At 38.7% G+C, this 20,000-nt stretch overlaps 5 protein-coding genes across 10 annotated transcripts in view; 2 read left to right on the top strand and 3 right to left on the bottom strand.

Annotated features, from left to right (window-relative positions):
• The window catches only part of ptpdc1b (protein tyrosine phosphatase domain containing 1b), an 8,165-nt gene extending 5,508 nt beyond the window's left edge, over positions 1 to 2,657 (bottom strand). For 2 of the 5 annotated variants that reach the window (XM_083520917.1, XM_083520920.1), the window contains exons 1-5: positions 2,284 to 2,510; positions 1,379 to 1,550; positions 1,075 to 1,155; positions 868 to 986; positions 1 to 528 (exon numbers count right to left, since the gene is read on the bottom strand). The exon at positions 1 to 528 is cut by the window's left edge and continues 632 nt beyond it. In XM_083520917.1, coding sequence (XP_083377043.1) covers positions 1 to 528; positions 868 to 986; positions 1,075 to 1,155; positions 1,379 to 1,545 — 895 coding nt within the window. In that variant the 5' untranslated portion in view covers positions 1,546 to 1,550; positions 2,284 to 2,510. Of the gene's footprint in view, positions 529 to 867; positions 987 to 1,074; positions 1,156 to 1,378; positions 1,643 to 2,283; positions 2,511 to 2,592 lie in introns of those variants that run through there. The other 3 variants (XM_083520918.1, XM_083520919.1, XM_083520921.1) reach the window with 3 other exon arrangements.
• The window catches only part of LOC310715018 (uncharacterized protein), a gene marked incomplete at its 3' end in the record, with an annotated part of 54,143 nt that overhangs the window by 9,349 nt on the left and 24,794 nt on the right, over positions 1 to 20,000 (top strand). The window lies entirely within an intron of this gene.
• The window catches only part of wnt7ab (wingless-type MMTV integration site family, member 7Ab), a 91,719-nt gene that overhangs the window by 54,461 nt on the left and 17,258 nt on the right, over positions 1 to 20,000 (top strand). The window lies entirely within an intron of this gene.
• On the bottom strand, positions 3,721 to 9,552 carry adtrp1 (androgen dependent TFPI regulating protein 1). 2 transcript variants are annotated; one of them, XM_083521014.1, is made up of 6 exons: positions 9,326 to 9,552; positions 8,531 to 8,671; positions 8,343 to 8,444; positions 5,852 to 5,967; positions 4,469 to 4,629; positions 3,721 to 4,260 (listed from the first exon to the last, which is right to left on the bottom strand). In XM_083521014.1, the coding sequence occupies exons 1-6, from the start codon at positions 9,524 to 9,526 to the stop codon at positions 4,217 to 4,219; spliced, it is 765 nt and encodes a 254-aa protein (XP_083377140.1). In that variant the 5' UTR covers positions 9,527 to 9,552; the 3' UTR covers positions 3,721 to 4,216. The 2 variants fall into 2 exon arrangements, with proteins under 2 accessions (XP_083377140.1, XP_083377141.1); XM_083521015.1 differs by having other exon boundaries at positions 3,721 to 4,257.
• On the bottom strand, positions 13,733 to 19,773 carry fbxw12 (F-box and WD repeat domain containing 12). The gene is made up of 10 exons (XM_083520951.1): positions 19,562 to 19,773; positions 19,152 to 19,189; positions 18,905 to 19,074; positions 18,673 to 18,794; positions 16,766 to 16,972; positions 16,501 to 16,665; positions 15,751 to 15,973; positions 14,575 to 14,756; positions 14,357 to 14,487; positions 13,733 to 13,898 (listed from the first exon to the last, which is right to left on the bottom strand). Exons 1-10 carry the CDS (start codon positions 19,658 to 19,660, stop codon positions 13,799 to 13,801), a joined length of 1,437 nt encoding a protein of 478 aa, XP_083377077.1. The 5' UTR covers positions 19,661 to 19,773; the 3' UTR covers positions 13,733 to 13,798.

Raw genomic sequence — 20,000 nt, 5'->3', positions numbered from 1 at the left:
AATGAAAGCAAACTAAGCTCTCATCCTCAGAATGTATGTCTGGAACCTCTAGAACGTCCTCCTCAATGACCTGACGGTTCTCCGCAATGTCTAACAAAAGCTTGCAGATAAGTGTCACAAGCTTTGGGACGTATCTCAGCTGCCGAGCTTCATCTCCGTGCAGGATGTGTTTCTGGTGAGTCAGGAACTGGAGAAGCGTGACGGGATCAACTCTGGGGTCTGCATCGGAGAAGACGTTCCTCAGTGGAATCAGGAACTTTGCAAAGTTCTGCACACACGCCAGCTGTCTTCTGATCTGGATGGAGTTTGGACGCTTGGATCTCACCAGTAAAACCGCCTGGCTGGGGGTCATGTGTGATGTGAACACCAGGAAGCAGGCGATTAAGACTCCTGTCCTCCCGAGTCCTGCGTGACAGTGAACGGCGATTTTCCCCTCCTGCAGGGAGAAGCACATGACCTTCACCATGTCCAGGATCGCAGTGAGGGAGGCGACGCCGTAATCACTCCATCCAAAGTTATAGAAATAAACTGCAACAGCAGAAACATGGAAATACAATACAGAGGAAAGAAAGAAAGAAAGAAAGAAAGAAAGAAAGAAAGAAAGAAAGAAAGAAAGAAAGAAAGAAAGAAAGAAAGAAAGAAAGAAAGAAAGAAAGAAAGAAAGAATCTATTGATCAGTGATTTGGGCAGAGGATTGAAGACATCAAAGGAACTGGTTCTTCAGATCTTCACTTATTCCAGAGAAGGAACTTGTTGAAAGCAGAAGATCTTTAACAGAATTTATCCAGTAAATACTTTGTGAAAGTCACGTTTCTATCAGACTCGTATGTGACGTCAGTAATAAACGTGTATTAGTTCATCACTCACTCCCAGCCTCCATGAAGGTCTCGGGTCTGTAGGTGAAGCCGCTCTCTGGCTCCAGCGGGTTTCCACAGTCAGCATGTTCTCCGGGTCGCTGCAGGTTAATGACTGTCCTTAAACCAGACCTAAACCAGGACAGATACAGAATAAAATCAACCTGAACATCTACAGTGAAGAAGAGAAGACTCAGAAATCTGAAGCCCTTTTGGTTACCTTTGGAATTCCTCAACGATGTTGTACCTTTGGATTGTTTCAGTAGAAGGTCGTGCCATGGCGAGTAAGTTCTCCGTGATCCTAGAAACGCAAGAATCTGATGAGAATTTGAAATGATGGTCATAGGAAGTTTCTCCCAGACTTTTCAACAATTTCAATCATGACATATGTTCCATTCTGAAGTGATCATCACTACGCCCTACTCACTTATCTCTACCTTCTCAGTGTCCTTCTACATCATCACTTCAGAAAGAACTGCTCCAGAACTTTTTTTTACAAACTGTCTGTGGTTTTTTGGAGATACCAGGAGGAATAGAGGCCTCTGATGGCCTGTTGGTCTTCACTCCAGCGTGACGGATCGTCATACTTGCAGGCTCGTCCTCCACACCCGATGGAGCAGAGCATGTGGTTGGGGATTATGTAGCACAGCGTCTCTCCAATGACCGTGTGCCTCAACGTAGACATCAACATTCTTACTGCAAAACAGGCAACAGTGAAAGTCACTACAATCCTGTGTTTATTGTGAGATCCAAACCTGCATCTAAACCCTACAAGAAGAGATCATGTGTGGAACTGTGGGGTTGTGAGAACTCTGAGAACTTCAGCTGTGGTTCTGAGTAGGTTTCTGCTCATCATGCTCTTCTGTGTCTTGGTTAGAAATCTCTGGAGCAGATGGTGAGGTTGTGTGGGTGAAAATTGAACTTATCCAGAAGGAAAGTGCTTTTTCTCCCAAACTTCACTTATTTTAAATCAAATAACAAGAAGCAGCGGTGCTCATTGTTTTTACGCAATTGAAGCTCCTTAATGTGGTTCCTCAATGGTTCTTTGGATGGTTAACAGATTAGATCCACTTTAATTCACACTTTATTTGGTTCTGGTTTTCTTCCAGGCAGCCAGACCTAAAAACCCACAGGTTCTTTATATATTGGTTATTATCTTCCTACTAAACATCTTGCTGAAGGCTACAAGATACACTGTATCGAGAAAATTGTATCAGACATTTCTGGATGCATGAAATGTTCCCTTGACTTAAACCAGGAGACCCAAAACCTGTTCCAGCATGACGATGTTACTGTGCACAAAGCAGCTCCATGAAGATCTGTAGATTCAGATGTTGAATTAATTCTATAAAATGCATGTTCATAATTTTCTACCATTACATGTTCTTCTGCTCTGCTGGATCTGATCTTCAGAAAAGAAATATTTTACCTGTAGAATTCTGGAGCCTGTTCTCTGCTTCAGGTTCCTCAGATCTGCACACTCTCGGATTTCCAAACGCAGATCAGCCACGGACCCAGATGTTCAAAATAAAGGGTAATAAAAGTAAAGATCATCAGTAAAGCACAAGCTGAAGGTCGGGAGAGAAACCAGGCCACTATTTCTGACTCCTCCTGCTTTAAGCTTCTAATCCACTTATTCCTGAAACAGCATGAGAAAGACACGGATCAGAGAGAAGCATCACTGAGACCAATCATCTACATTACATTCTGCTTCTGGAAATGTTGTAATAATATTTACTGCATTAATTCACTGTTATTCTGGATTCTGGATTCTGATTGGTCAGGAGGTGTTGATTCATTTCCTGTCTTTGGTTTCAAATATCAATATATTATATTAATATTAGTATATTAATATTATTTTCTAATTAAAATATTTTAACACACACACACACACACACACACACACACACATGGAACGTAATACATATTCACTACTATGTGTGGCCAAAAGTATTGGGACACCCGACTATTCCACTCTGATGTGGTTCTTTTGGTGGTACATCTGATCACATGCACATGATCAACTTGTGCTGTTAATATCATGAACAGCAGCTACGCTAATTCCTCTCCACTGCTTCTCTTTCTCTCCCCATCCCGAGGCTTCCTGAGGTTGCTCCAGCTCCAGTCATGTCCCACCTCATGAAGATTATGGACCTTTAAAGAAGTAGATGCCTGCAAATATCCAGAACCATCTAGAGACGTACAAAAGTGCAAATTGGATCCCACTTCATGTGTGGAGTTTTGACATTGGACCTCTTTGAGTGTTTAAAGGCTCTGGCATGGAGAAGCTGGTGTTGGATCTGTGATGCTCTCAGATTTTATGAGTTTTATAACCATAATGACTGTAGAAAGATCATCAGTCATAATCACACACTCCAGTGCTCATGTTAGTTCTCACTCTCCAGTGTTCTGTAGTGTTTAAAGACTATAATCACACTCTTGATGTCACCCACATGAGGATGAGGTTCTGCTTTTGAGTCTGGTTCCTCTCAAGGTTTCTTCCTCATAACATCTAAGGGAGTTTTTCCTTCACCACAGTCTCCATGGTGCTCATCAGGGATAAACACACATCATTCACCTTCACTGTTACATTCTGTAAAGCTGCTTTGAGACGATGTGTGTTGTGAAAAGCGCAATAGAAATAAACTTGACTTCTTCTCGGATTGCACGTCCAGTAGAAATTGAAGGAATCACTCTTATAGACGACTCGTTCTTTTGAGTTAAAATTGGAATCACAAGTGCACAAAACCAGCTTCATGAAGATGTAATTTCAGTGGGTTGGAAGATGATGAAGATCTCTTGCTGTAGAGCTCTGACTCTTTTAAACACCACACAAATCTCAGGAATAAAATCATGCACATGGACATCTTTTTAGTGTGTTGTTTATTAAAATCAGACTTCATTAAGTGACAATCAATTTATTCTTGAAAATCATTATTTAGTTGTTAGAAATGTTGTAGGTGATGAACATCTGGCCCCGAGATCCAGTAATCCAGAAGAGTACAGCATACAGGTTTATTAACAACAACAACAAAAAAAAATTAAACATTAAACAGAAGCGAAATCTTTTTCCCCTAATCTTCACATGATTAAAAAAAATACACTTTTTTACTCACATCATTACTACAATCTGTGCTTTGTGTTTATCATTTTTCTTCAAGCAGCTTTAAATATTACATACATGTTAAAAGACCCTGTTGGACCTCATGAACACGTTTTAATGCAATAAATCATCTTATAAAAATCACGTTTATTTTATCATCTGCAGGAAGATTCAGTGATTAACGTAATAACACACTAGAATGTAAATCTCAGTGCTGTTGAAGGTTCTGGTCCGCTTCTCCTCAAGTTTCTGTGGTCCTTCATTTCTTCTTCCGTTTCTGATTTCCTTTGCGAGTTTGAGCTTCTGAACAACAACAACAAAAATACGGTTTGGATTCTCTGATGTATGGAAATAACCTTTAGAACAGTTTATTGATTAGTTTTTATCTTTAATTCTGTTCGCTGTGATACTGAACCACACAACGACTCGACTAAAAGACCAATGAGTGTGAAATAAGTGTGAAATGGCTCTTAGGCCGAGCCTCAGACGGCTCATGGCTGAAGCGTCTCACCTGTAGGACCCCAAATGACAGAGTTGAGTTTCTCTCCCAGCAGGTAAAGAGGAGCCATGCTGAGAGACGCCACGCTGAGGAACACCACGAGGCCTGCAGGACTGAGATGAGCCATGATGGGGTAAACCCAGATCCCTGACACGTGCCGTATCCACAACACCCTGAATTACACACAGACACACACACACACTTATACAACACACACTCATCGATACACTCTACATGTGTGTGTAATGTCTACATTTCACTGTAATGTCAAATATAAATCAATATAAAAAAAAAAATTGTATTATTTCAAGGTCACACAAAGGGTTATAATAATAATAATAATAATAATAATAACTAGAGGTCAACCAATTTACCGATAGGATTCGATTGTATTTGCTGATACCTGATTGATTAAATAGATAATAATTAAACACAATAGTTATTAAAATGGAAACTGGATATAAAAAAAACTAAACACTTCATGTAAAATAGTACTGAACTTTATTTGAAAATTTTTTTAAAGTACTGAATTATGCTGAATGAAATAATATAAATATATTAATTGATAAAAAGAATTTAATTAATAAATTATAAATAAAAATGTAATATAGCGCTCTCCGTGCAGCATGCAGTCTTACATGTAAACACCATGTAGCGTCAGTGATAAGCCTCTAGAGGGCGCTCTCGTAATGACAGTGGACCAGGACCTGGAAAAACTATGGATATGGATTCTAGCGCATCAACTATCAGTGCAGATGAATCGATTTGGTCGACCTCTAATATTATTACGTGCCTTCTGACTTCTAACTCACGCCCCTTCAACACACGCCTTCACAGTGCAAAACATTATATTAAAGAAAAAGATGAAATAAAACCAGATGTTCTTTTCCTGTTCTATCTCCATGAAGATGCGGCTCTACCTCTGCCATGTAAATCTCTATATCTGTGTATTCTATGTGACTCTCAGGACACGCCTCGGTCTCTGTAGTGTTGTTATATGTCATATTCACGTAGCAGCAGTGGTTCTGAGAGAACGCGCTCGAGAAACAGTTTAGCGACGAGAAATTCATCTACGTATCAAATATCGGTTCATCTACTAATAATATTACTGATTAGTATTAGATTTTATTATTATATTTACTCATAAATCGGTATTTACCAATGCAAATATGTTCAAAACAATGAATTGCGATACAAATGCCAACTTATATCAACACTTTTTAAAATCACATCGTTTACTTTTATACCGATGCGCCAAATCGCTGAATCTTACCATCCCTAATATTCCACCCAAGACACCTCGAGGAACCCGTAGTGCTCGAGCCCCTGAAACAACGTTTTTTACTGGAACAGGCTGCAAACAGTTTCAAACTCATTTGACTCTGAGATCAGTACCATGCCAAGTAGAGCGAGCCGAAGAGCGCCAGGGCCAGGATTCCTCTGCATCGACTCGGGTGTTTGTGATGCTGAAGGCACATCTGCACCAGGAGGAGTGGCACGATTACAGTGTGCTGCGGAGAACAGGAATAAATTAGAGTCAGAAATTCTACACGTTACACTGGGAAACGTCCTCAGAGTGTCGAGTGGACTGATGAGTGAAAAGCGAAAGTTTATCGTAGAAGGAAATGCCATGAATGTGTTAATACCCCAAACTACGTCTCGCCCCCCCATGTGGTACGGCCCACAGAACAATGCCAGAGACATATTTTGAAAATGTGATTTTAAAATCTTATCTGTATTTGATTATAGAAGACGGCAAACGAAAATGTCCCTCTGTTATAAAAAGATAATAATCCACTACGATCGCTGGAACTTTCGGCTATCAGCAAAAATCTATATGGATAGTTTTTCCGGCGCTTGGTCCGCTCCCGTTACAAGAGTGGCCTCTAGAGGCAAATAACTGACCCTACGTGCTGTTTGTTTTTACATGTGAGACTGCGCACTGCACGGAGAGCTCTATATTATATTTATTATTTATAATATATTCATTATATTTATTAATGAATATATTCATATTTATTTTCTTTAGCACATTTTCATGATTCGGTACTGTTTTATTTAATTTCTTTTTGTAATAAAAGTACGGTACTATTTAAAATGGAAAGTTTGTTTTTTTATCCAATATCCATTTAAAAAAAATCGGTTGATTAATCGGTAATCGGCGAGTTCGTTCCAACCCAGATATCTTTCACTCGACCTCTAGTTATTAACGTAGACTAATTATTTATTCGTTTCAGCCACCAACCTCATGCATATGCATAAGTAAGTAAATGTTTTGATTTCAATAGCAGTGAATATGAAAAGTGTAATTACGGCAGTAAAACTGCTCTTTAATAAGTGATGTATCTGTTGAAACGTGATGCTCACGTGTCTGTTCGCTGCACAACAGAATAATAAACTAATCTAGAATTAGGAGGTGAAAGAAATACATTTAAAATCTGAATAAAATCTGCATAATAACACTGGTAGTCCCTCCGGCCCGTTTCTGTTACAGACCCTCATTAAAGAAAGGAATAATTCTGTCCTACACAGAAGACAGTTTGAGGACTCCTGATTTACACTGCACTCTGAGACAGTTTAAAGACTCCTGATCTACACTGCACTCTGAGACAGTTTAAAGACTCCTGATCTACACTGCACTCTAAAACAGTTTGAGGACTCCTGATCTACACTGCACTCTGAGACAGTTTGAGGACTCCTGATCTACACTGCACTCTTAGACAGTTTGAAGACTCCTGATCTACACTGCACTCTGAGACAGTTTGAGGACTCCTGATCTACACTGCACTCTGAGACAGTTTGAAGACTCCTGATCTACACTGCACTCTGAGACAGTTTAAAGACTCCTGATCTACACTGCACTCTGAGACAGTTTAAAGACTGCTGATCCACACTGCACTCTGAGACAGTTTAAAGACTCCTGATCCACACTGCACTCTGAGACAGTTTAAAGACTCCTGATCTACACTGCACTCTGAGACAGTTTGAGGACTCCTGATCTACACTGCACTCTGAGACAGTTTGAGGACTCCTGATCTACACTGCACTCTGAGACAGTTTAAAGACTCCTGATCCACACTGCACTCTGAGACAGTTTGAGGACTCCTGATCTACACTGCACTCTGAGACAGTTTAAAGACTCCTGATCCACACTGCACTCTGAGAGTTTGAGGACTCCTGATCTACACTGCACTCTGAGACAGTTTGAGGACTCCTGATCTACACTGCACTCTGAGACAGTTTAAAGACTCCTGATCCACACTGCACTCTGAGACAGTTTGAGGACTCCTGATCTACACTGCACTCTGAGAGTTTGAGGACTCCTGATCTACACTGCACTCTGAGAGTTTGAGGACTCCTGATCTACACTGCACTCTGAGACAGTTTGAGGACTCCTGATCTACACTGCACTCTGAGACAGTTTAAAGACTCCTGATCCACACTGCACTCTGAGACAGTTTGAGGACTCCTGATCTACACTGCACTCTGAGAGTTTGAGGACTCCTGATCTACACTGCACTCTGAGACAGTTTGAAGACTCTTGTGTTAAATTTACAAATTTATAAAAAAGTATTTGATTCCGTTGGAACAGTTCGAATCGTGACTCCTACAGCGCTGTGAGATGAAACGCAATATTTAATGTGGACATTTAATTTATAGTATTTGGTGATCCAGAGCGACTTCCAACTGAGCAGCTGAGTACTAAGGGCCTTGCTGAAGGGCCCAACATTGGGTTGCTCTGTGTTGCTGGGATCTGAACTCATAACCTTCTGATCTACAATCTAACAACTCAAAAACTGAGCTCTCACCCCCATGAGGTTTAATATAGTGTTTATTAATAAATGATAGCGAGATGTTTATAAAATAAAGATGGAGGAGGCTGTACCATTGCGTGATTGAGCCATGTAGGAATGATGTCATCCAACACCCTGGGGAAGACCAGCTCTCGGTCGTAAGCGTAGATGCACCAGAAAATAGTGAAAACAAACTGAAAAAAGAGAAACTGGTTCATAACAAACCTGATTGCAATAATCCCAAAAGTTCACGATCTGATCCGGACCCTCAGATACTCACAGTTCCAACCGGAAATGCGAGAACAGTGAAGAAGGAATCCTGCAGTTTGACGAGGAACGCAGAGGACACACTTTTCTTAGACAACACCACGTGGATCAGATCAACCACCACACAGAGTCCAAAAAATAACATCTGCATCACCTGCAACACAAACAGGGTCCGAGGTGATGTGTGATGGGAAGAGCGAAAGTTTGTGCCCCCATGTTTCTTTAATATTTCTATATTTTCCCTTCAGTTGAACTAGAAGACCTGAACGTGTTCCAGCATGAGAATTAATGTTATTAATGTTGAATGGGATGTTGGAGAAAAGCAGATAGCAAACTTTTGGGCGTATGGCGTCACTGTTTCTGAGGTTCTGAGAAGAACCTGGACAAGTGCTTCAAAACTCAGTAATAAATAAATAAAGTGTTTAATGGCTGATGGTCACATGATCATTTTCATAATCTCAGCAGACTGAGCTGGAGAAGAAAATGAGAACATTTTGAGAAAAATTGTAGCAACAGCAGCAGAGAAGAAAATGAGAAAAAGCTGAATCCAATCCAAAGAACACACTTTCAGAGAATTTCGGAGTTAAGGGCCTTTACCCAGGGGCCCAACAGTGGAGCTGTTGGGATTTGAACTTGTGACCTCCTGATCCAGAGCCTTCATCTCAGAGCTCCACTTCCCTATAACTATGTAATAACGGTATTATGAATGACGTAATAATCTGTTATGACACTGAGAGAAGGTCATCACTGGATAGTTATTATCCTGCTCACTAGATGGGAGATGAAGGACAGAGGCGCTTGTACTCACCAGGTTGATGAAGGTGAGATATTTCCATCTCCCTCCGTAAACCCGAAGACCCGGATGTCTCCCTGAACTCGCTATGTTGTTGTTCTCGTGCACAGTGAACACGTACCAGGAGAACATCACCACATGGGCTAACAGACATGACCAGGAACTCACTCCGGACCTCGGAGCCGAACCGGGACCTGCAGCCGATGCCGGAGCCATGCGTCAGTCTGAGCCCGAACTTCCGGTGCACGTCTAGTTACACGTCGTCGCGTAGGAGAAGCCACGCCCCCTCCTCTGTGATTGGTCGAGTCGCGATATCAAAGATTTCGAACCATCTTTTTTATTTTCTTTCCATTAATTTTATCACGAAAAGGATTTGTTTTTATTAGATATTAAATTGAGATAAAATACATACACGTTATATTTAAATTGTGAACGTAAATTATTATTATTATTATTATTATTATTATTATTATTATTATTATTATTATTATTATATAAATGTAAATAGTTAATAAATGAAGCAGAGAAATGAAAGAAGTAAAGCAGATTTATTTCTAAACACTGACTGGTTTACTGCTGATCGCATCAATCCTGCGAGTCGCGTCTTTATTATACCCAGTCAGGGGTGTAGATTACACGGGGGACACGGGGGACATGTCCCACACACTGTTTATTAAGAGTACATTAACTTTTTTAATGGAGAGAGAGAGAGAGAGAGAGAGAGAGAGAGAGAGAGAGAGAGAGAGAGAGAGAGAGAGAGAGAGTGTGTGTGTGTGTGTGTGTGTGTGTGTGTTCACGACATGTTGAGGTTTTAATGGAGCAATGTATATAAATGCAGAGTGATTTCAAATTCAAAGAGACAAGATCGTCTATACATGACGTTCACGTATCCATGGCAATCAGTCACTCACTTGTCACGTCATCATCACGCGCCCCGGTACTATAGCTCGAGTCGCATCCGCGGTCCCGCGCGCGATCCGACATTCGGTTCCGATGAGAAGAAAAAACCGCTTCAGTCGTTTTTTTTTTTTTTTTACAAAAAAGTCACGAAGTGTAAATGCACGTGGATCCGAATTGTGTTGCACAGTGTTTAGTAGCTCCGCCTGTTGCTCTTGTTGAATAATGAGCAAGGTTTAAAGGATTATAAGGAAAAATAGCTGCTTGGACAAACACTTTTTTTCCTTAAACTCTTTTATAACGTCTTTTGTTTTAACAAGTGTGATATCAAAACCCTTTATATAAGAATAAAGATAATGTTGAAGTGAGATTTGACAGCATGAACAGACAGGTGAAGATGGGAAACAAACATGGTGGATGACAGGGTGCAAAGGATGATGGGTAATGTAGTCCTTAATGTACAACTATACATTTAAAAAAAACAAAGATGTCCTTTTAAGGGGACTGTCCCAGTGGCAAGCTGTTGTATTTCTTTCTTTCTTTCTTTCTTTCTTTTTTTATAATCATATATAATCATAAAGCAAAATATATATATATTTATGATTAAAAATAAAACCTGTCAATTACACAAGGGTAAACTGAAACAAACAAACAAACAGGTAACACTAGACACTGTGTTTTGAGATGATGACTACGCCCCTGTTTCCAGCTGTCGTTAAATGTGTATCGCTAAATAATAACTGAGCAACACTTCACTACTGAGACCTGATCTAATTTACCTTCAGGTTTAAAAGCATTAAAACTCTTCTACACTGGTGCCTTGATAAAAACCTTCACTCTTCTCAGAAGATGTTCCTCTAGATTTTGTGGAAATGTATTCAGCCACAAAAGTAAGTTACTAAATTCAGCAACTGATGCAGGTGAGAAGGTGAGGAGGTTCCTGGGGTGCAGTCAGCGTTCACATTGATTCTAAATAGTGTTGGAGCTCTATAGCAGGAGATCTTCCAAACCTTGAAAAGCAGATCTTCATGGAGTTGGCTTTGTCATGCTGGAACAGGTTTGGGCCTCCTGAAGGGAAAGTTTCATGCTGCCACATCCGAAGGAACGGTGTGTCGAAGAAGCACATATTGGTGGGAAAGTCAGGTGTCCCGATACTTTTGTCCATAAAGTGCATGAATGAAGTGAACGGAGAACCACATGATTACAGAAGAATGACATGGAGAAGTTTGTTTTCTTTCATTCCCTGGTCATGAATGAAAGGGAGAATTAAAAAAAGAAAAAAGAGAGATATTTACGTGAGATCTCTGACCAGTCATTAATACGTTTCACCTGATCAGGTACGTCTGGCGAAAGTTCTGACTTCATATGACGTCCACCTGCACGCACACACAGCACGCTCGTGAATCATGTATTACATTAATACACACCAGACCACTTTAGAGTGTGGACACACGTTAACCTCCTGTTCACAGAGATGATGAGACGCTTCCTCAGTGTCTTTGTGAAGAAAAGCTGGAGCATGACAGGAGCAGCATCGATCACCAGAGCACCCATGACCACGTTATCGGTCCTGTCAGGGCAGAACATACTGCACCATTTCAGCCACAACCTGACTAAACAGATCCATGAGGTTACTGTGGAAGATTCCTCTCCAGATCCATAAAGATCTACTGTAATCATCATAGCGTGCTACACAGTTACCATGAACAGGTGATAACTACAACAGAAGAATAATGCAGAGATTCAGAAAGGGGTGGAATGAAACATGTATCGAGTGAATGAGTGAAGGAGAAGGAAAGCAGACTTTTGTTAAAGTGTGCTGAAGGAGAACAGTTCAGAAGATCATATCTTTGGGAAATTAATGATTAATTGTAAAACACACAGAGACACACACACACACACACACACACACACACACACACACACACACACACACACACACACACACACACACACACACCATTATTGACAGTATAATATAATACAGTCAGACTGTTTTTTGGCAAACAAAACAAACAAATAAGGAAATAAACCGCAATAAACGAGCAGCGAATATCCGAGTTTACACCTCACACAAAAAAAGTTGTATTAAAGTTTTGTTTCTATTATTTTAAACTAATATTTATATTAGTTTTAATATTCTGAGTTTTACACTTGAAAATTTTGCGTTTTTAAAAACTCAATATTTTCCTGCTCTGCCCTTAAACTCCGATATTGGCCGAAATACACCATTTTATTATACGCGGTTTTCTTCCTTCAAAGTTCTTCTGCTCCATCAGTCATTATGGAATAAAAACCAGCTACAGTGCATTCGTTTTTTATTTTCAATACATCTGCAAAGATTCCAAACATTATATACATACATACACACACACATATATATATATATATATATATATATATATATATACTTATTCCTTTATGGTATTATCATGCAGAAGTTCACACCTCCTTCCCTCAGTAGAAGTTCAGATACTGATGATTAAAAAGATTCTGAAAGTTCTGACTGCACTTTTCTACTGAAGTGAAGGTAAAGAAGTTTGTTCTCTGACATGTTCTTCAGTAACACTAGTGATTATTAACACCTGTTTCAGTGTCCCGCTGGAAACTGAACCTCACGTCGTATTAATAAATAAATATTAGGGCCGTCAATCGATTAAAATATTTAATCGCGATTAATCGCAACTTATTCGCACATTTTCATCTGTTCAAAATGAATACTTTTCAAGTTTTTTAATTTACTAACAGATGCTATAAATATATTAATTTCACTCAAAATCTCTTATTATTTTATCTTTATTTAATTATTTTCGACTGGGATTTATTATTTTAATACACATTTCTTTTAAAATCTTGTGTTAATTTTTAGTGGTTGTTTTAAATGTTGAATATTTTACGCGTTTCTTTTAAATATTATGTTCAGGTTTTCCTCAGTTCCATGTTTAGTGAATAAAAATGATTTTTCGGTTGTTGTTTTTTTTTTTTTGTGGTTGTTTTTTTTTTTTATATCTGAGTAAAGAAAGCATGTCATGAATAAATGTGTTTTGCCTCTTTTATATTTCTTTCTTTATATTTTTTTATTAAAACGGTCAAACAGAAATGTGCATAAAATTAGTGCCATAAATGTTTTTTTTGCGTTAACACGTTATTAAAATGTTGTTCTCTAATGAATGTATGCAGGCTGAAGATCCACCATGTAGAACACAAGCAGAGAAAAGATGATGATGTTCAGAAATGTCTCAGTTCTCAGTCATGTTCTCATCACTGACTCCCTCTGTCTCATCCACGTTAACCCCAGACTTCTTACTGCCTTCTGCTCTGCTCACTGTGAGCTTCAGAAACTAGTCTACATCTGTGATGTGTGAGAGAGACGGGAGATGAACGGAGCAATGAGAAGATGAAATATTGAGATTTCACCAAATAAATGAAAACTAAAGTAAGGAGTCTGATTTGAAGAGTTTGTACATCATCACTTCGCTCCTCTGCTCGTGTGTCAGCAGCACAATACCCACATGCACATGCAGCTTTTTCAGATATAATACAGAAGACACAAACATTTATTGACTTAAATCCAGACGAACAATGCAACGTTCAGGAGTTAAAGACGTAGGCTTTCAGGACGTCCTTCCCGTTCACGGCTTCCACCGAGCCGACGATGCTCGCGTAATCACACGCCACCGCCGTGAACCCTCTGCAAACAAACACGTCACGTCACGTCACGTCACACCAGTTCCTGAGGCCTGCTGCAGACTCTCACTTCATTCTAATCACATTTCATATCACTGTCACCATGGCGATAAATCATCAATAATACATATGAATAATTCATTCCGTTCAAGTTTGATCATTTTCTCCAAAAAAAAGAAAAAAAGTGCTGTAAATATAAAATATTTAATAATAATAGTAATAACAGTGATACTATTATCAATGATTTGATTCTATTTCTCACTGACATGATTAACATTATTTCTGCTTTTATGTTTTTAACCTCAGTGTTTTATTTCTTTTACACCTCCAAGATTACAACCATGTTTAATGAATAAATAAATAATTATTTTTAAAAGCTGTATAACTGATAAAAAGCCCACGTGAAGGTAAACACTGCACATGATGAACTCTGTGATGATGATGATGAAGTTCTGCAGGTACCTGGACATGGAGTGAGATCCGCCCAGCAGTTGATACTGAGTCTCCAGCGTTAATCCTTTATCTCTGTCTCTCCTCCAGGTCAGCACTCGGAGAGATAAATCCCGGGAGGCCGTGACCACACGGAAATCATCCTGCCGAGATCAGAGGCGTGTGAGTGTGATTTCACTCCTGTGTGCTGGGAAGGTGTACGTGAGTGAGGAAAAGGAGGAAGTTCTCACCACACACATAGACGTGATGGGCTCCAGATGTTCCTCGAAGCTGGAGATGAGCTCGCCTTTCAGGGAGTAGACCTTCAGGACGTTTCCGTCCGCAAGCAGAAGCACGTTGTTCCCTTTTGCCTGGAGAAGTACATCCGAGCGACGAGTGTTTAAATCCAACCGGAAAGATTCGATCTGCTGAGCTGGAACACAGAAAACAACCTTTTATTCATTAATCAATTAACACAAATATCACTCTAATTAGAATATTCAATTAAATAGCAATATTTATATAGTGAGTATTTATTAGAAATGATTAATAATGAATAAACGTATTGTTTACGTGTCTGCTGTGTAAAAACACAAACATGATTTCATTAAGCAGACGTTTGTTTATTATTTATTTATTTATTTATTTATTTAAAGTCTGTTGGGGCAAATGAATGTAACCAATTAATAAATTAATCAATCAATTATTTCAATAATGTATTGACACAAATATATAAATTAATCAATTAATTAATTAACTTAATTACAAGATTACACGTGTTTTAAATAAGAAAATATTAACCTAATCAATTAAAAACAAGAATAATTCATTCACTTCAATATTTAATTTCGCAAATATTTATTTAACTGAATTGTTTTAATTAATAACTATTATATTATCATAAATAACCAATATTATTAATAATATAATTAATAAATTAATACATTTATTATAATTACATTACACTTTATAATAATAAAAATAATCAAATAATCTATTACCAGTGTTATACTATTATTATTATTATTATTATTATTATTATTATTTTTATTATATGCATCATATTTTAATATATTTTACTTTAAAAAAATTATTAATAAGAGCTGGGTGCAAAGCTTTGCACCCCCTTATGTTTTTTAAATGTACAAAAATGAATAAATATACCAATGTTTTTAATTCATCTAAACTATTACAATTCTGACAACAAGAAAAATTTAATATATTCATATAAATGATATTTTTGGTATTTTATTATTTAGAATGTAATATTAACATGCGTGATTTAAAAAAAAGGGACGTCTTTACTTAATGTGAATAACAGTTCTATGATTGTTTAAGGGGGTGTAAACTTTTGCCCTTGGCCATCTGTAGTGTGTGTGTGTGTGTGTGTGTGTGTGTGTGTGTGTGTGTGTGTGCAGAACCCGTACCCTGAGCTTCCTGCTTGTATTTGGACTTCTTCAGGCTGAACTGGAAGACGGAGAGTGTGTTGTGTTGAAGCAGTGTGTCGTTGTGAACGACGGCGACTCGCGCAGGCTGAAAAGGGAAGAACGCAGCAGCTACGCAGCCACTGACAGGTAACCTCACACACACACTCTCACACACACCTGCTTCATCTTCTACAGGACTACACACACTCTGAGTGCTGAAAACCTGCAGTCAGAAACACACACACACACACACACACACACACACACACACACACACACACACACACAAATATTAAACTACTGGTGATGAAATGAAAATCATTCTGTGTGGCCAAAAGTTTTGCTATGTGCTTCTTTAGAACATCTCATTCCACATTGAGTCTTCTTCAGTCACTGTTATAATAATCTCCACTCTTCTGAGAAGATGTTCCACTAGACTTTGTGGGAACAGTCTGGGGAAGAACCACATATATAACTGGAAATGTCGGTGTCCCAATACTTTTGGCCAGTGTACGTGTTCCAAGAGAGCTCATTATCAAAACAGGTTCCTGAGTTCTGATGCTGATTAGGCAGAAAGTGGTGATTAGTTCACTAAAACAGCAGCTGTGACAGCTTCCATGGTAAACATCAGATTTATGTAACATGTATGGAAGGAGTCTCCAGTAACAGAGGTGAAGCTCTGAGTTCTTCAGGACAGTGGAGATTACACACACACACACACCTTTGTGTTTCCTCCTCTAAACATCTTACCTTCGGGCTCGAATCGGCGTACTCCTTGGCCGCGGTGAGAATCCACTTCTTATCAGGAGATGAGAGGAGAAGATTCAGTCTGAACGAGTCGTTCACCAGGTGGCGTGAGAGTTCACACAGCTGTGGTGACGTCAGGGTGAGGAGCGACCCGAGAGCCGTCCCTACCTTCAGCACAACATCAGAGCATAACAGGGTTTTACACTGTGATCTCAAGTGTGTGTGTGTGTGTGTGTGTGTGTGTGTGTGTGTGTCTGACACGGGTTACCATGACGAATGATTTCCCCTCCGTGCTGAAGGTCATTATCGTGCACTGAGACGAGCCCGAGGAGAACGAGCTGAGCGCGTCTCCGGTTCGTCCTCGCCACGTGTTGATCGTCCCGCTGCTGTCCGCCGTGATCACAATGTCCTGCTCCGGGTCTGTGATGACCTGGGTCAGAGGGTTCTGAGTCGAGCTGGACCACAGATTTAATCCCTGCAAGATAAACACACACACACACACACACACACACACGCTGGAGACCATTTCTAAAAGGTGGAGCTCAATGGTTAAGGCAATGGACTTTAAACCTAATGGTTATGAGTTCAAATCCCAGCCACACCAAGCTGCCACTCCTGGGCCCCTGAGCAAGGCCCTTAACCCCATAGATACTGGACAAGGCAGTATGCCAAATGCCATAAACATGTCAATATTTTAAATACTACCTGAATCTTTAAAACAGGGGTGCCTAAAGTTTTGCACTCCAAGGAAATATATATATATATATATAGGCTGCCAATCAGATGATGTCACGAGTTAACTCACAATTAATAGGAACTTAATCGCACACTCGTATCTGTTCTAAATGTACCTTCAATTGATACTTTTCATGTTTTTAATATTCTAATTAACATGGATAAATATTGATGCTTTATGCAAATGTATGTTTATTATTAGTGAAACTGAACTCAACATGAAGCATGAAGAATAAATATTTCTGTAAATGTTTAAAGTAATGATGGTGAACTTTTGCTATGTTTCCACACGGACGGATTTAATTGCCGGATCTGCACGTCATGGCGGATTGTGGTGCTGAATTGAGACTCGTTAGTAAATGTTTAGTGATTAAAAATGATTTTTCAGTGGAGTTTATTATTTTTATATTGATGTAAATAATGGCGGTTGTGAATAAATGTGTTGCGTTCAAGGTTTTAATTTTGCCTCTTTTTTAAATATTTTTAATAAAAATGGTCACAGAAATGCGTGCTGCAATTAATCCCGTGTTAATCTAATTATTGGCACACACTAATTGTGTTACACACTGTTTATGCACACACATACATTTAATTTATATCATATAAACCCCGCCCCCTTTAACACTTTAATTTGCATACTGCTGAAATTGAGTTTCTGTTTGGTTATTTTTATTTTATATAATTTTTTTATTTTTATTTTTTACACTGACAACTTTAACATCCTCAAAATAATGTTTAATCACTAAATAAACAAAAACTATATTTTAAATGCAAAACTATATTTTAGAAATGTAAAATCTGGTATTGTTACATGATCCTAATTTGCATACTGATACATGATTGGTTTATACATGTTATGATGCAATAACTCTCAAGACTTCAAGATGAGCCAAGTTTTTATATGTAATTAAATAACTTCCTCTATTAAGAATTAAGGTTGCAAAATTCCAGATATTTGCAAAACTGGAAACTTTCAATCGGGAATTAATGGGAATAAACTGGGAATTTACAAAAATGCAGGGTAGCGTATAGCTGAGGCCACACCCCCTACATGCACTGTGCATTTCCTCCATAACATTACACACATCATTTCTTGAATCCTGCACAAAATAATGTACAAAATGTCCATCTTGGTGAGTGTTTTTAAATCTGTATCAGTAACATGCCTGTGAGCTGATAACTAAAATAAATCTTTACATAATCATATAATTATATATTAGATATGTCTGTATATGATAAAGTTTATATACATTTTCAATAATTTCTCATTAATTCCCATAAATTCCTGGTAAGTTTTCAACTTGGAAAAGTCCAAAATTCCCCCCAGATGAAGTTCCTATAGAAAGTTTTAGGGAATTTTTCAGGAAATTTTCCACCCATTTGCTACTCTATTAAAAAATTAAGAAGAAAATAAAAATAAAAGAGATGTATGTGTTTGACCTTGTGAATGTCCCAGGCTTTGAGCATTCCATCGGACGAGGCGCAGCAGATGATGGGCGTGAAGTTCCACATGTCCTGCAAACTGCTGTTTCCCGTCAGGTACGCAAAGCCGACGATCCGACCTTGGAGAGAAACACATACAGAATAACGTCTCCGGCTGAGGGATGGAGGGATGGAGGGATGGAGGAGGCATCAGTTAGAGCTTCGGGAATGAAGATGATGTATGTGTTACCTGTGTGTCCTCTCAGGCTCTTACAGGTGTAATCTCCTCCTGACCTCCCCGACTTCATGTTCAGCTCTAGAGTAGAGCGGTGGAGATAATAACGCTTCCACGTGTAAGACTCTGCGTCTGATAAGAGCTGGGCCACATTGCAGAAACCCCAGCGATGCAGACACATCTCTCTAAAGCGAGGATATTTTTATACATTTAATTTTGTATTTCTTTTATTTTAAAAAGATTTTAGAAGACAGGAATTTACCTCCATAACCACTGTGTTTCTGCAGCTTCATGCCAGTCCTCACCGACACCAACCACGTGTTACAGGAAAGAAAATACAGAATGTAAAATATGATTTATATGATTTATTTTATATACACAAAAACTGATTATTAACAGTGTTCATCTGAATCGTTTACCAAAATGAACTTAAACCTCTTCTTTAAAATATATTAACTCCTCCCAAATTTGTAAATTCGAGTCTTTTTCCAATTTTGCAAAATTCACATTTTTCCACCCAAAATAAACAATGCTTCTGTAAAAACCTATGAGGAGGCGGGGCTACAGTTCAGCTCAAAAACAGACTGTATAAAAAAGAACCAATCCTATCACAGGAGGGCGGGGCTAGCTGCCAAATTTACTTCCGCGTTGTGTAAAAAAAAAAAGCCTTACCTTACAAACACACGACACTCTGATTAAATCATCTTCAGGGAGAAAAGAAAAGATGTGTATTAAACTGTCTAGACTTAAACTCTGTTCCTGATATTCCATAGTGTGTTTTTCTTTTGGAGAATAAACAATCAAGTGCGATAAAGATGCGATACGCCCATCAGTTACTGTGAGAATCCTGGAGCTACGGCAAGCGTACAGGGACAAACAGCCGGAATTGCGTTTATAAACCGCGTCTTAAACTTTTTTAAATCTGCGACTCGCAATAAAGTATAACTTCAACAACAACAACACAAACAACAACAACAACACAAACAACAACAACAACAACAACAACAACAACACAAACAACAACACAAACAACAACAACACAAACAACAACACAAACAACAACACAAACAACAACAACACAAACAACAACAACAACACAAACAACAACAAC

This window comes from Silurus aristotelis (genome assembly GCF_946808225.1).
Source record: "Silurus aristotelis genome assembly, chromosome: 19".
Classification (NCBI taxonomy): domain Eukaryota; kingdom Metazoa; phylum Chordata; class Actinopteri; order Siluriformes; family Siluridae; genus Silurus; species Silurus aristotelis.
The sequence above is the reverse complement of the archived record's forward strand: the minus strand, read 5'-3'. Positions and strand labels throughout refer to the sequence as shown.